This window comes from Seriola aureovittata, chromosome 24, assembly GCF_021018895.1.
Source record: "Seriola aureovittata isolate HTS-2021-v1 ecotype China chromosome 24, ASM2101889v1, whole genome shotgun sequence".
NCBI lineage: Eukaryota > Metazoa > Chordata > Actinopteri > Carangiformes > Carangidae > Seriola > Seriola aureovittata.
The window spans coordinates 11,455,661-11,470,144 of NC_079387.1; the positions used below are offsets into that span (position 1 = coordinate 11,455,661).

Genomic DNA, 14,484 nt, shown 5'->3' on the forward strand with positions numbered 1-14,484 from the left:
ACCACCATCGTCACCATGTGTTAACAAAGACTGAGATACCGTTTAAAGCTCCGTTAAAAATGACATAAAAACATGAAATAAACACACAATGAAATGTTATATTTTCAGTTTTGATATGTACTTCTTATCATTTGTTTTTGTTTTCTTGTTTTTTTTTTACTGCTTGTGTTTTTTGTTTTTATTTCTATAAAATGAGCAATGAATATATTTTCTGTCTCAACTGCTGAACAGATGTTATAATAAAACTAAAATAGACATAAAAAGTCCCTCACACCACCTGTTTCACACTCAGAAACGGTAATATCATCATCATCATCATCATCATCCTTATCATTTTCTTTTCTTTTGAGCTAAAAAAAAAAAAAGGCGCTATTTTTTGGCATACCTTGTGCTTTTATTTTGAGCATCAAACCTCCCTTCTTCCGGTCCTCTTCCAGCGTAGTGCTGCTTACTTGACGCAGGCGCATTCAAGAACATAGTTATTGCGTGGAGGCTGCGCACAAATAACTGACGCAGGAATGTGTTTATTCCTCTGATTCCTCTTTTTAATTCCCTTATTTTGACAGTGGAATGTATGAAATCAAAGGGCCCCTTCAAAATAAAGTTGTAAAGCACTATTGGACGTGTCAGAAAAGAAGAAGAATCAGTCAAGCTGTAGTGGTTAATGCTTCATTCCAGTGTTTATTTGCTATATTTTTATGAACATATTTGCATCTGTGTTTTCTACATTTATAATAAAAACAAACTAAATGATCAGAAATCAATGGTATTGATCCCTCCATGTGTGTCATATGAAAATACCTCATTCTCAGAGTCTCTTTGAAAGTTCAGCACTGTTCCAACAGCGTGCTGCGGCACTATTGTGTAGAGGCTGGTATTTTCTCTCCATCCAGCAGTAAATAGTGCACAATGCCGCTCTTTTTCTTCCCACTGCTCGTAGCTTTGATGCAGCACTCGTGTTCCCCCACCATGAAGTGCGTTTCTGTGCCGTCATCTACAAACTCTCCCTGTGGACGAGAAGACAGAGCTTCAGGTTTCCCTCCAGAGTCTGGCAGGAGAATATCAGAGGTTTTATATCTGAAGCCATCACACTTTTTGCTGATCATCTACTTTCCATGTTTCCATTTTTGCACTTTTGCATTTGCACATTTTTGTGTATCTATCATATTTATTTTTGATTTCATTGGCTCTGTTTTTACTTATTTACTTCCTCTTTTCTAACTGTGTGTCGAGTCATTTCCCTGTGGTGATCAATAAAGGTTATCTGAAGTAAAGATAAACCTCAAAAAGTCAAACAGCTGATTCAAAAAAAGCATGTTTCCTTTGAATCTTATTTTGAAAGGAACTCTTGGAGGATGGAAACATCTGTCTTAATGGAGGACAGAGGAACAGAAACAATTGATTCATGTAGTTTCATAAACATATGAAGATTTTTCCTGTTTCATACAAACTGTCAAATCCTGTCAGAACATGTTGACATGAGTCTCTCTGAAATCTAAATTTTGACTCTAAAACCGAATGATCGTCTTATTTTATGAGATGCTGCCACTTGTTTGTTGGTTTATCTGTTTGTTCTGTTTTGTTTTTGTGCGTTTTCTTAAACTCACACAAAGAAAACTCACAACTACCAACGTGTCACAGGAGATGAGGCACTTTTCAACACTATTATAATTATTATTATTATTATCATGCAATAAATCAGAGGTAGAATACTTCATTCTGTACAACATGTGTTCAACTAAAGAGCAGACTGTAAAACAAACCACTCATCACATATTAACTATTATTAATTTCAAGTTTCTGTTTATATCTTTATTGATCTGATGGAACAGCTGTTTGTTTCAGCTGCTGATGAAGCTTAATTTACTCAACATTCATGAAGTTTATTATCTCAGTACCATGAGACTGAAGCTCTTAAATTAACGTCGACATTATTGATGTTTATATTTTCATAGATGAACAAAGTGACTCTCACCATTGTGTCCATCTTCTGCCCGTTGCACCAAACATCCATCGTGTCTTTCTCTGGCGCACAAAGGAAGAGAGGAGGCGTTTAATGCAGCAGTGTGTAATAACTGAAAATAAAAGATACTTTATATATTATTATTATTATTTACAAAAAGTGAACTTATTGATTGTCTGTCTTTTCTTTACTGCTTGTCCCAGTCTGTCTGTGATTATCTCTAATTACATAATTATCCGCAGCGCCCACCCGTCACTGACTTCACCTGTCTGTGGTAAAGGTGCATCAGGTTCGCTCTCTGTTGTGTAACCAGGTGCTGCCGGTTGTCATGTTTCCTAAAATACCTGCACTGCCCTCGGCCTGAGCAGATTACCCAACAGTGGGTCAAGTCTTCACCTACATTCCCTCCTGCGGACGGCCGACCAATCACATCCTGCAGATAACAGCTCAAGTCAACGGCAGAGTTTCCCCGGCTCACCCAGTACGACCCTGTAGTCCTCCCCCTCCACCTTCAGCAGCCAGGTCTTGGTGCTCTTGGCTCTGTTGTCGATGAACTTCTGCAGACTCTTCCCGTCCACCTCCAGCGAGTACTCGTAGGCGAAGCCGGTGATGGCCTCGATGTTTATGGTGGCTTTGGTGTTGCTGCCTCCGACCGTGAAGGTTTCCTTTCCAACCAGCTTGAACATCCAGTCCTTCCTGATGACTTCCTGTCCAGGAAACACGTCTGCTTTAATGGCCGACACATAAACACCTGCTGCTCAACAGTAATTCACCTGTTCGTCGGTGTTTCTGCTGCTTCCTGTGAGTCACCACTGACAACCACAGAAACTAACCAGTTTGAATCAACAGAAAGAAGAAGAAGAAGAAGAAGAAACTGCGTCTTCATCAACTTTACCACAGTTCAGAGGGAAATATTGAACTTTTATATAACGAACAGATAAACTCTTACAGGTTAAGATAATATATTATAAGACTATAGATCCCAGGGGAAACTCTCAGGTGTAAGTACTTAGCATTAGCCCCAAGAGCTACAATACATAAAATCCAATAATCATGGGCCATTAACCATAATGAGTACTTTTACTTTTGGTACTTCAGTGCCTCAGAAACATACTTCAGTTCAGCAGCTGAGTGAATCGTATCAGGGACTTGGTCCTGCAGTAACTCAACCAAAGGTCTCAGAGAAATACAATCCTTCGTCACAAACACAAACTGAAAACACCTTGAAAAGTCACATTACTGATAATGAATGAGGTGGAGTCACCAGTAAAGCTGATCTGACGGAGTTCGGAGGTCACAGACACTCTGACACGCGCTGGGTCTCACCTGTCCGTTGACACAAACAACACGTTTCCCGGTGGTGGTGCCATGAGCAAACTCAATCCTGTAAACGCCGTCACTCAGCGCCACCTCCCACAGGGCGACCAGGTCTCCGCTCAGCATCTCCGACTCTCCTCGGGATCCCGTCTGGAAATCAGAGAATCAGCCGGACCGTCATGTTCGGGAGCTGGATCTGAGGAGCGTCCGTCCCGGCCCGCGGTGCTCGGCCGTGGTGCCGGCTCAGCAGCAGGTGTATTACTGTAAGAGGCTTAGAGACCACAGCTCGCTCTACACTGCCACAGGCAATTAGCACAGGATTTAATGTCAGGCTGAAACAGAGGAAACCCATCCTGCTGCTCCGCAGCTGACCTCAGGTCTGTACCGGGACAAGACAGTAACAAGAACAGCTTAACAAAGGTAAACAGGGACGTTATCGACCTACACACCGGATCAAAGAGGAAATAAAGCTTTATGAGGCCGTTCTTCATTCTGGCGTCAGACTCCATGATTTTACTTTCTGAGAACTGTATTTACCAAACTACAGAAGTAAAGTGACACGTCCTTCATTTATCCAGGTAAGAAGAGAGTGAGGCCAAGAGGGCGACGTCAGAAGAAGAAGAAGAAGAAGAAGAAGAAGAAGAAGAGGAAGAAGAAGGAGGCCAAGAAGAAGAAGAAGAAGAAGAAGAAGAAGAAGAAGAAGTAGAAGAAGAAGAATGGATCTCAGTCAGACACAAAACACGTCCACAAGCATCAGATCACCACAAGCTCAAAAACAGTTTTAATGTCTGTTCTCGGTCACAGAGTCACAGATTCACAGAGTCAGACTGTTACTGAGGAAACCATGATCTCACCAACACACAGAGTCCTTCAGTCACTCACGACACGAGGGCTGAGATCACACGCAGCAACAACCACCGACGACGTGTGACTGTGAAGGAAGGCTCCGACCTAACGACACAACACAACACAACAACACAACAACACAACACAACACAACACAACACAACACAACACAACACAACACAACAACACAACACAACACAACACAACACAACAACACAACAACACAACACAACACAACAACACAACACAACAACACAACACAACACAACACAACACAACAACACAACACAACACGACACAACACAACAACACAACACAACACAACACACACAACACAACAACACAACACAACACAACAACACAACACAACAACACAACACAACACAACACAACAACAACAACACAACACAACACAACACAACACAACACAACACAACACAACACAACACAACAACACAACACAACACACAACACAACACAACACAAAACAACAACACAACACACAACACAACAACACAACACAACACAACACAACACAACACAACACAACACAACACAACACAACACAACACAACACAACAACACAACACAACAACACAACACAACACAACACACAAACACAACAACAACAACACAACACAACAACACAACACACAACAACAACAACACAACACAACACAACAACACAACACAACACAACACAACACAACACAACAACACAACACAACACAACACAACACAACAACACAACAACACAACACAACAACACAACAACACAACAACACAACAACAACACAACAACACAACACAACACAACACAACAACACAACACAAAACAACAACACATCTAAACTACATGATCATCCCTGTGCTGTGATCACCTGCCTGTGGAACAGATTTAGGGGAGTTTGGTCTCACCTGTGAACAGGCTCATTCACCTGTGCTGAGGCTGATGCATCAATGCACCTGCTCTTTGTTGAACATGTTGGATATTCACATTAATCCTCTTTTCTACCTTTGTCACATTTGTGTTCGTTGATTCATTTAATTTTCAGACTCACTTGCCTCAAACTGTCGGCTGAAGGGTGAGTGAAGTATTTAACAGGAAGTGGAGACAGGTGACCGTCAGGTGACGTAGGGGAGCTGCTGGTCTGAGCATCAGTGCGTCCGGCAGGAGTCTCTGTCCAATCAGACGCAGCTCCAGCAGTGAGTCACAGAGCCGCCTTTGTCCCTTTGATGAGTCTGATCTCTGAGCTGCAGCACAACAACTCACTGACTCATGTTCTGTGGAAAACTTTACTCATCCTCCTCCTCTGCTCGTCTTCCTCAGCGAGGTCAGAGGTCAAACAGCTGACCTTTTACACAAACCACTACTTTAATATTTAACTAATTATATTAATCTTTCATTGATTTGAATTCAAACTCAGGTTAATCGACCTTCAACTTTAACTGTTAACTCATGTGAGGAAGAGGAGGGAGAGCAGAGGACGGTTCATACAACAGAAGAAGAAGAACGACACATTAAAATGTTTTAACGAATTATTTAAATGCTGAGATTTTTTAATTTGAACTTTTGTTTAACTGATGAGAGGAGGAAGAGCTGCTGCTGGTTCAGATCCAGAGTCCAGGTCATGACCTGATGTTGTCTAATATCTGAGAAGATGAGTCACATCAGACAAAAGCATCATCGTCACTCTTCATCGAGTTTGTTCCTCTCGTTGTTTGAACCTTAAAGTTTGATCAGATTTTTCCTCTGAGGACAGAAACAGTCAGGAGCTGGAGTTCTGGTTTTAACATCTTACCTGGAGCTGAAAACCTCCTGCACACCTGCTGGTGACGTCATCTCCAACCTGAACCTCCTATTCACAAACTTTATTGACTGTTCATAGATAAATTCATGTTTGAGCTACGATCAGTTTCATTATCGCTTCATTAGCTGATTATTATTTATACGTGCCTGAGGTGACGTCATGAAACGTCTCGTGTTGTCCGATCAAACCCAGAGATTCAGTTTACGACAGAGAAGAAACAGATTCTCTGTTTTTCATTCAAAAAATGACTTTAACAATTAATTGATTATCAGAACAGCTGCTGATGAATTTTCTGCCAATCGACTAATTGTTGTTGAAGTGAGAAACTGCGGCAGCTGCTGCACGAGAACAAAGAAACAGGAAACTTGATTTTGGGAAACTTTTGAAACTAGTTCATACTTCATTTTCATACTTTAATCAACTTTAATTAATTTGAGAAAAAATGTTTCGTCTGTCGTTGAATGAGATTAAAGAGTAAATGTGAATGAAACAAACATGGAAGTTACTTCATGTTTAAACTTTATTAAACATGACACAGCTCGTGGTGTCTGATCAGTCACTTTCTCTAACTGAAGTCAGAGCGCCATCTAGTGGCCGCTGCGTTCATAAACTGCATCATGTCATTCATTCTCCAACGCTTTATTTTCCCTTCCAGGTGGAGGAATTTTCAAATTAAGAGTGGATAATTAAGAGTCACGTGACTGAGTCGTTAGCTGCTTTTATCTAATGAGTCAATGGTTGTTTTAATTTTTGTACCTTATTAATAAAGTCACATTGACAGCTGCTTTGATCTTTACTGCACCGCAGGTTTTATTCTGAAGCCCAGGTTATTTTTTATTCTCTTTCCTGGGAAGTTTGTCAGAGAGAAACAAGTAATTTGATTCTATTTTTAGGGAAAAGAGGAATTTCTTTGCAAGAAAAACTTTCTTTTAGAAAGTGTTACTTAGTTTTATATGTTCTTCTTATTTCATAATCAGAATGATGTTTGTGTGGATGATAATACATCTGGTTTCAGCTGCTGAAAACAAAGAAAAAGATAAATCTTAAACCGTCTCATCAACACAAACGAAGCTTCAGTGATCGATCCGTCTTTTCTTTTATTATCAAATGGATATGAGGTTGTCTGTGAGTCGACAACAACACAAACACACACACACACACACACACACAAACCGATTTCAGCTGGAAAAGTGCAACAGAACGAGTCCCTTCAACCCACAGACCTCAGAAATACCTTGAGGATAATGATGCGAGTGATTTAAATAGTCGATCCCTTTGAAACGTGATTATAAATTATAGTTGTGTTCGTAAGGGAGGTGGAGAATAAAGCTTTCATACAAATGGAGTGTCTGAAGTGTCATTACATATCAGGAATGTGTGAAAAAACTAAACAAGAAGGGAGGTAAAGGGAGAAAGTCAGGAAACACACGAACAAACTGACGACTGCACAGATTATTGATTCAACGTTTTGGCTTCTGATCAACAGTTTAAAGGACGAAGCTGCTGCTGAGATTCCTGAAGGTTTTTCAACAGCTTCATGGAGACGACAGAGACCACAAAGACCGTTTAAGGCACAAAATCTCACAGTGGAAATTTCTGATTTTGGAGAATTTAGTTAAAAAAAAAAAAACAAACTTGTGTTGAGATTGTGAAAGTTTCCCTTTGAAGTTGTGACTCCTCGAACGTGTCGGCCTTTGTTTTCCACATTAAACAGACTCAGCTTTAAACAAAGACTCTGTTTGATTCTGCTGTCGGGAAATTTCTCTGTGAGAAGAAGAAAGGAAACGTGTCGAAGACTTGGCCGTAAGTATGTGGACACATCTCAGTGCTTTGGTATGGGGTTGTTACACGCTGTATGATAACAGCGATCTTCCGGGTTATCAGGCAGGTCACATGGCGCAGGTGTTGGGTCTCACCTGTCAGCACAGCATGACAGTGTTAAAGCCTGTTAATTGGTAAACACAACTCTTCTTCTGCAGTGATTTAATGGCACCGACTGGAGGAACAGCTCCACCAACTGTTAACGTGAGGTGGATACAAACACATTCATCTGCTTTTGTCTTTTTCAGATTCACAGGACATTTGGACAAACTCAGATCGTCTCAGTTTGGATCCTGCAAACCTGCGTCACACTGAGCCGGTCCGTCATACATGTCCAAGCTTCTGTTCCTGCTAAATGACTTTACAACATGCTGCTGTTCTTCTACCAGAAATAATAAAATGACTGTCACTGTGAGAGTTTCATTTTCTTGTTTTAAAGGCAGGGATGTTTTTGATATTTCAGACCTTTGTGTTTGTCTACTTCCTGTTTTAATACGACAACGCCCCCGTGCATAAAAACCAGCTCCATAAAGAAGTGGTTATCCCGGTTTGGTGTGGAAAGTCCTGAGTTCTGACCTCAACCCCATCCAACAGCTCTGAACTGGACCGTGAGCCAGACCTGATCAACCGACATCAGCGCCGGACCTCACTGAACAGCTGTCGCACGTGTCCACATACTTTTGGCCACATGTAGTAGTTTGAATCTGCAGAATCTGTAGATAAAGAGGAAGCAGAATGAGGGAAGTACCGAGGTCACCAGACACTAACACTCACATGCAGCAGCTGTGGAAGTGAGACTCCTCTGGTGAAACATGAGCTCAAACACGTCGGGTCTTAAATGTGGAGTTTATACATTTGGAGAAAAATACTTTTCAGGGGAGTAAAAATAAATGCCCAGAGAAAGGAGCAGGCGAGGAGTCAGAGTATTAACTGGAGGTTTTTAAAGTAACTGCAGCTCTCAGGGAGATTAATGGTGTGAAGCTGCTGCCTGCTCCGTTCAGTCGCTTCAGTCCTTTTCTTGTTGTTGTTGTTGTTGTGGTTTTTCTTCCTGGTTTTGGCACGTCATCACCTGCAGGTTAAAGTATGCAGCAGCGCTTCTTCTTCTTCTTGCCGCTCGGTCCGTTTTTGTCTTTGCTCTCGGACATTTTCTTCTTACGAACCTCCCGCATGAGGTCGAAGAACACCTGAGGGAGGGAAGAAGAGGGAGGGGCGTTAACGGGTGGAGAAGGGTCCCGGAGCTGCACAGCACACGCACCTTCCCTCGGGGCAGGAAGAACTGAGCTGCAACATGTCGGCACCAGCTGATGATGTTTCAACTTCTTCAGTAAATCTGACGCTAACCTGCAGCTGCACCTCAGGAATGTACAGAGCCACAAGGAAACAGGAAGGAAGCTGACAAAGAAACTGAGTTCCTGTTTCCTAGAAGCAGGTCAAGCACCTGAGCTGATCACAACAGCCACCTGACAAACATCTGTGCAGATGTGTCTCGAGTCTCCGGATCACAGCTCCTGCTCCGTTCTTCAGAGCGACTGAAGAAGCTGCAGAACTCGGAGTTAATGAACTCAGGTTTACTTCCTGAAGCTTCCCTCCACGCAGACAGACAGGAAGTAAAAACACCACGTCACAACAAACGAGCTCTTAACGAGCCTCTCGTGTCCTCGCCGTGCACGTACCTTGTCCACGTTGGCTCTCGTCTTCGCCGAGGTCTCCACGTACTGAACCCCCCACTCGCCCGCCTTCGCCGTGGCCTCGTCTGCAGAAACCTGCCGCCGCTCCTCCAGGTCCGACTTGTTCCCCACCAGGAGCAGAGGGATCGCCTCCTCCTCCTTCACCCGCAGGATCTGCTCCCTGACACACACACACACACACACACACACACACACACACACACACACACACACACACACACACACAGAAACATCTGGGTGAGAAACATCTGGGTGAGAAACATCTGGATGAAATGGACAGAGTACAGCAGCGAAGACTCGAGGAGGACGGGTTCCTGTCTTTAAACCAGCAGGCGATACCTGAACTCGGACGTGGCGGTGAAGGACTCGTGCTCTGTGATGGAGAACACCAGCAGGAAGCCCTCGCCGCTGCGGAAGTAGTTGTCTCTGATGGCGGCGTAGTCCTCCTGACCCGCCGTGTCCAGGATGTCGATCTGGACGTCCTCGCCGTCCAGGACCACCTTCTTCCTGTAGCTGTCGGCCTTGGTGGGCTCGTAATCCTCCACGAACTACGAGCAGAGAAAGGATTATGTGACAGGAAGTGCAGGGAGCAGGGGTTCATGGGAAATGCGGTCCTGAAGTCTCACCTCGTCGTACATGAACTGCAGGGTGAGGGCGGACTTCCCCACGCCGCCGCTGCCCACCATGATCACCTTATGGAGAACCAGGGAGGTCTGGTTCTTGTTCTTGCCGGACGCCATGACTCTGGTCTACGTCAGTCCAGCAGCTCACAGCTCCGCCTGACTACTGAAGACCAGCAGAGACCAGCAGGGACCAGGAAAGACCAGGAGAGACCAGCAGGGACCAGCAGGGACCAGGAGAGACCAGCAGGGACCAGGAGAGACCAGCAGGGACCAGCAGGGACCAGCAGGGACCAGCAGGGACCAGCAGGGACCAGGAAAGACCAGGAGAGACCAGCAGGGACCAGCAGGGACCAGCAGGGACCAGCAGAGACCAGCAGGGACCAGCAGGGACCAGCAGGGACCAGCAGGGACCAGGAGAGACCAGCAGAGACCAGCAGAGACCAGCAGGGACCAGCAGAGACCAGCAGGGACCAGGAAAGACCAGGAGAGACCAGCAGGGACCAGCAGGGACCAGCAGAGACCAGCAGAGACCAGCAGGGACCAGCAGGGACCAGGAAAGACCAGGAGAGACCAGCAGAGACCAGCAGAGACCAGCAGGGACCAGCAGAGACCAGGAGAGACCAGCAGAGACCAGCAGAGACCAGCAGGGACCAGCAGGGACCAGCAGAGACCAGGAGAGACCAAGAGACCAGCAGGGACCAGCGGAGACCAGCAGAGACCAGAAGAGACCAGAAGAGACCAGAAGAGACCAGCAGAGACCAGCAGAGACCAGCAGAGACCAGCAGAGACCAGCAGAGACCAACGGGGACCAGGAGGGACCAGGAGAGACCAGCAGAGACCAGCAGAGACCAGCAGAGACCAACGGGGACCAGGAGAGACCAGGAGAGACCAGCAGAGACCAGCAGAGACCAACGGGGACCAGCAGAGACCAGCAGAGACCAGCAGAGACCAGCAGAGACCAGCAGAGACCAGCAGGACCAGCAGAGACCAGCAGAGACCAGCAGAGACCAGGAGAGACCAACGGGGACCAGGAGAGACCAGGAGAGACAGGCAGATAAAAATACTGGCTGATGAACATGATTCAAAATGTTTTAAATGAGCTTAATGTAAATTTTCCATAAGAATAAAATCTAATAAAACAGGTTTCATACTTACCAAACTCCTAAACCTCTGTAACGCAGACCTGCAACAACAAGATGAATTGATCGATTATCATTTATCAATAACCAGAGGATGATTGGTGGTTTCACTTGACACCTGATCATTTGTCTGAACTCTGATTAAAACTTATAATCAATTAAATCAGTGACAAATCTATAATCATAGCGTTAATTATTCAGTAATAAAACAACAGATGCAATAATAAATAAACAAACACAGATTTGAATTTTCTGCAGCTGCACATTAGAAACGAAGACGAATCTTTTGTGACACGTTGATTAAACTGGACTGAACCAGTTTCATCCTCGTCACCTGATTCAAACGTATCAAACATGATCAGTTTACAGATGCACATATAAAAAAAGAGTGAATCATTAACTGTAACTGTCACCTTTCACCTGCGACTGTCATAAAGACATATATCGTCTCACGTGACAAACTGCAGCTGCTTCCTATTCAAACTGACATGAATCACATTATATTTGTCTTCGTTAATGATATTTTACATTATTTAATATTTCTATGATTTATTTTCCTAGTTGCAGCTTCTGCTTCAAACTGGTTCCGAACGTTTTCATTGTTCAGTGGATTTTATTTTCTCCACATTAGTGGTCGGCCCCTCCTGAGCCTGCTACACATGCAGGTTTCATTATCTCATTCAACCAGTACACGACTGATTAAACGACTAGTTAATGAACTGATGACTCGACTGGCAGAACATTCAAATAGTTGGTTAATTGTAAAAGTCTCTGTTTAAAGCAACCGCGTCAGCTGAGTCTCAGATGTGGAGACTTTTCACAGTTTTATACGACAGGAAACGAAACATTTGGGTTTCTGATAAACATCTATTTGAACTTATAAAGTCAAAACCAAATGAAATGATCAATAATTAAAGAGAATAGTTGAGTTTATGGTCGGGCTGCAGGGTACGCACAAAACGATGATGATGTGATTTCTGTACCAAACAAACATGTTTCTTTACCTGTGGAGAATATAGGACCTGCAGGTCGGGCGTCTCTGCAGCAGTTTTCCTTCATAAAAAGCTAAAGCTCCTGGGAATTGAATATTGTGATTTCAATTATATTCTGATTGATTGTGCAGCTCTATCTTTTGGTTATTGTTGGTGGAATATTACGACCTGCCTGAGACTTTCTGTGTCAGATAATAAACACGTGAATTAATGGATGATAAATCACAGCAGAGTTGATCTGCTGCTTCTATTTACATCTGTGCTTGAAGTCCTTCTACAGAGGCAGGGGCCCACAGACCCGCGGGCCCCTGAGCGTGCTCCAGTGGCAGTGTTTGGTGAAGGGCCCTGTGATAAAGGGCCACTGTAAACACACTGCAGGGAGGTACGTGACCTTTCCAGCTGTCTGCCAGAGGAAGGACACTGAGGCCAGAGCAGCAGCAGCAGCAGCAGCGGCTCAGTGATACACACTGTGAACAGCCTCAGCTCTGCACTCAAACACACGGTGAACCCGCTGCTGTGACAAAGAGGAACTATAATTCACCCTGTCCTCACTCCGCTCCAGCTTCCTCTCTGTGTTCACCAGCTGACAGCTGTGAAACACTTTCTACAAGACACTCCACAGCCGCCTCGGGTCCCGCCTTCAGCCCACACGGCGCCTCTGATTGGCCGAAGTCTGGAGCAGGACCCATCCTATTGGCCGCTCGTGCCGTCCGTTAGCAGGCAGTTAGCTAGCCAGTGAAGCAGCGACAGATAACGCTTTCTTTTCCCTCGGACGTTAAAACGTTTTCCCGCCGGAGCGGACAACGTCACGGCGGCTTCAGACACCTTAGAAAAACTGCCACAACTCACCTGGTGACGTGTTCTCCTGTCCAGCGCTGAGAAATCTGCCATAAAGCGACGCACACACAACTTTCACAAGTTGACCAGGAGACTCTGCCCCACCTTGTACCCGGACTCAGCCGAAGATCGTCTATGTCCGAGCAGAGGAGTCACTCTGCAGCTGAAAATGGCGCCGCCCGCAGAGCCGTCACAGAGGCGTCTTTTTCAGTGCCTGAGAAAAAATACACTCGGTACGAACCAACGCGTTTCACGTTATTTGACTTAAAGTAGAATGACATCAGATGTGGGCGCGTGCAGAGAAATGTGGCTCCTCCTTCTTCTATTGAGAGCAGCTCGTGGTCTAATGAACCCAGGAAAAGCACGGAGTGATACATCTTACCTTGTATTTCCTCTCAGCACGAGGCAGATAACAGTAACAGGATATGATGTCACGGAATTCCTCGCACTTATCTATGAATTTATTCAGTTATTGTTTATTTATTTATTTTTATTTGAAGAAGTCGCTCTCTTAAATTATGTTTTTGTCTGTTTATTTACGTTTTTGTTTTTCTTCCATCATTCTTTATTTAAATTTTTATTTATTTGTCTATTGTACTTTTTCAAATTTGAAAAAATGGAAGTTAAAAATGAATTTATTTATTCATAGTTTGTTTATTAATTAATTATTTTATGTGAAGAAAACTCACTTACGTAAATGATATTTAGATTTGTCTTTTTATTTATTTTAATCATTCTTTATTGAATTTTTTATTTGTCGGTTTTTTTTGTAAACTTTCAAATTTGAAAAAATGGAAGTTAAAAATTAATTAATTTATATATTGTTTATTTATTGGTTATTTTATTTAAATTATGTAATTGTCTTTTTTCCCCTTTTTATTTATTTATTCATTATCATTATTGGAATTTTGTAGATTTGTCTATTTTTATAGAGATGTCTGATTGTTTGTTCATTTTCAGATATGAATAAATGGAAGTTAAAAAAAATTACGTATTTATTTATTGTTTATTTATTAATTGATTATTTTATCTTGGGAAGTCTTTCACTCAAATTATGTATTTGTCTTTTTTTCTTTTTATTTATTTTCATCATTTGTTTGTTTTATTTAAAGGGCTGGTATGTCTGAAGTTTTTCCATTTAATAGCTTCATTATTTTCCACGGCAGGATTTCATGCACGTTGCCCACATTGTTATTCTCCCATGTAGTTGTTCATGTATTTCAGAAGCAGAGACCATCGGCATAAAGTTTCTGAACTTAGTGAACAAGAGAAACATTTGTTCAGAGTCACAGCAGCAAAATAAGTGACATGAAGATGGAAGGAGACCGAACCAAAACCTTTTCTACCTGCACTGTCATTTCCATAGGTTATAAAGGTCACTGACATTCATCTGCAGCTGTGGTACAAACATGTAATTCCCATATTTGGAGCAAAGATGGCGCTGTTT

At 43.2% G+C, this 14,484-nt stretch overlaps 2 protein-coding genes across 3 annotated transcripts; both read right to left on the reverse strand.

Moving 5' to 3' along the window:
* Positions 1 to 678: 678 nt before the first annotated feature.
* faimb (Fas apoptotic inhibitory molecule b) lies at positions 679 to 3,406 on the reverse strand. Its single transcript, XM_056370775.1, has 4 exons — positions 3,290 to 3,406; positions 2,442 to 2,670; positions 1,976 to 2,025; positions 679 to 1,007 (listed from the first exon to the last, which is right to left on the reverse strand). The coding sequence occupies exons 1-4, from the start codon at positions 3,404 to 3,406 to the stop codon at positions 858 to 860; spliced, it is 546 nt and encodes a 181-aa protein (XP_056226750.1). The 3' UTR covers positions 679 to 857.
* Positions 3,407 to 7,014: 3,608 nt separating this feature from the next.
* LOC130165461 (ras-related protein ralB-B-like) lies at positions 7,015 to 13,197 on the reverse strand. 2 transcript variants are annotated; one of them, XM_056370773.1, is made up of 6 exons: positions 13,050 to 13,197; positions 11,225 to 11,252; positions 10,073 to 10,229; positions 9,786 to 9,994; positions 9,432 to 9,606; positions 7,015 to 8,942 (listed from the first exon to the last, which is right to left on the reverse strand). In XM_056370773.1, exons 3-6 carry the CDS (start codon positions 10,184 to 10,186, stop codon positions 8,835 to 8,837), a joined length of 606 nt encoding a protein of 201 aa, XP_056226748.1. In that variant the 5' UTR covers positions 10,187 to 10,229; positions 11,225 to 11,252; positions 13,050 to 13,197; the 3' UTR covers positions 7,015 to 8,834. The 2 variants fall into 2 exon arrangements, with proteins under 2 accessions (XP_056226748.1, XP_056226747.1); XM_056370772.1 differs by having other exon boundaries at positions 10,073 to 10,232.
* Between the last annotated feature and the right edge of the window lie 1,287 nt (positions 13,198 to 14,484).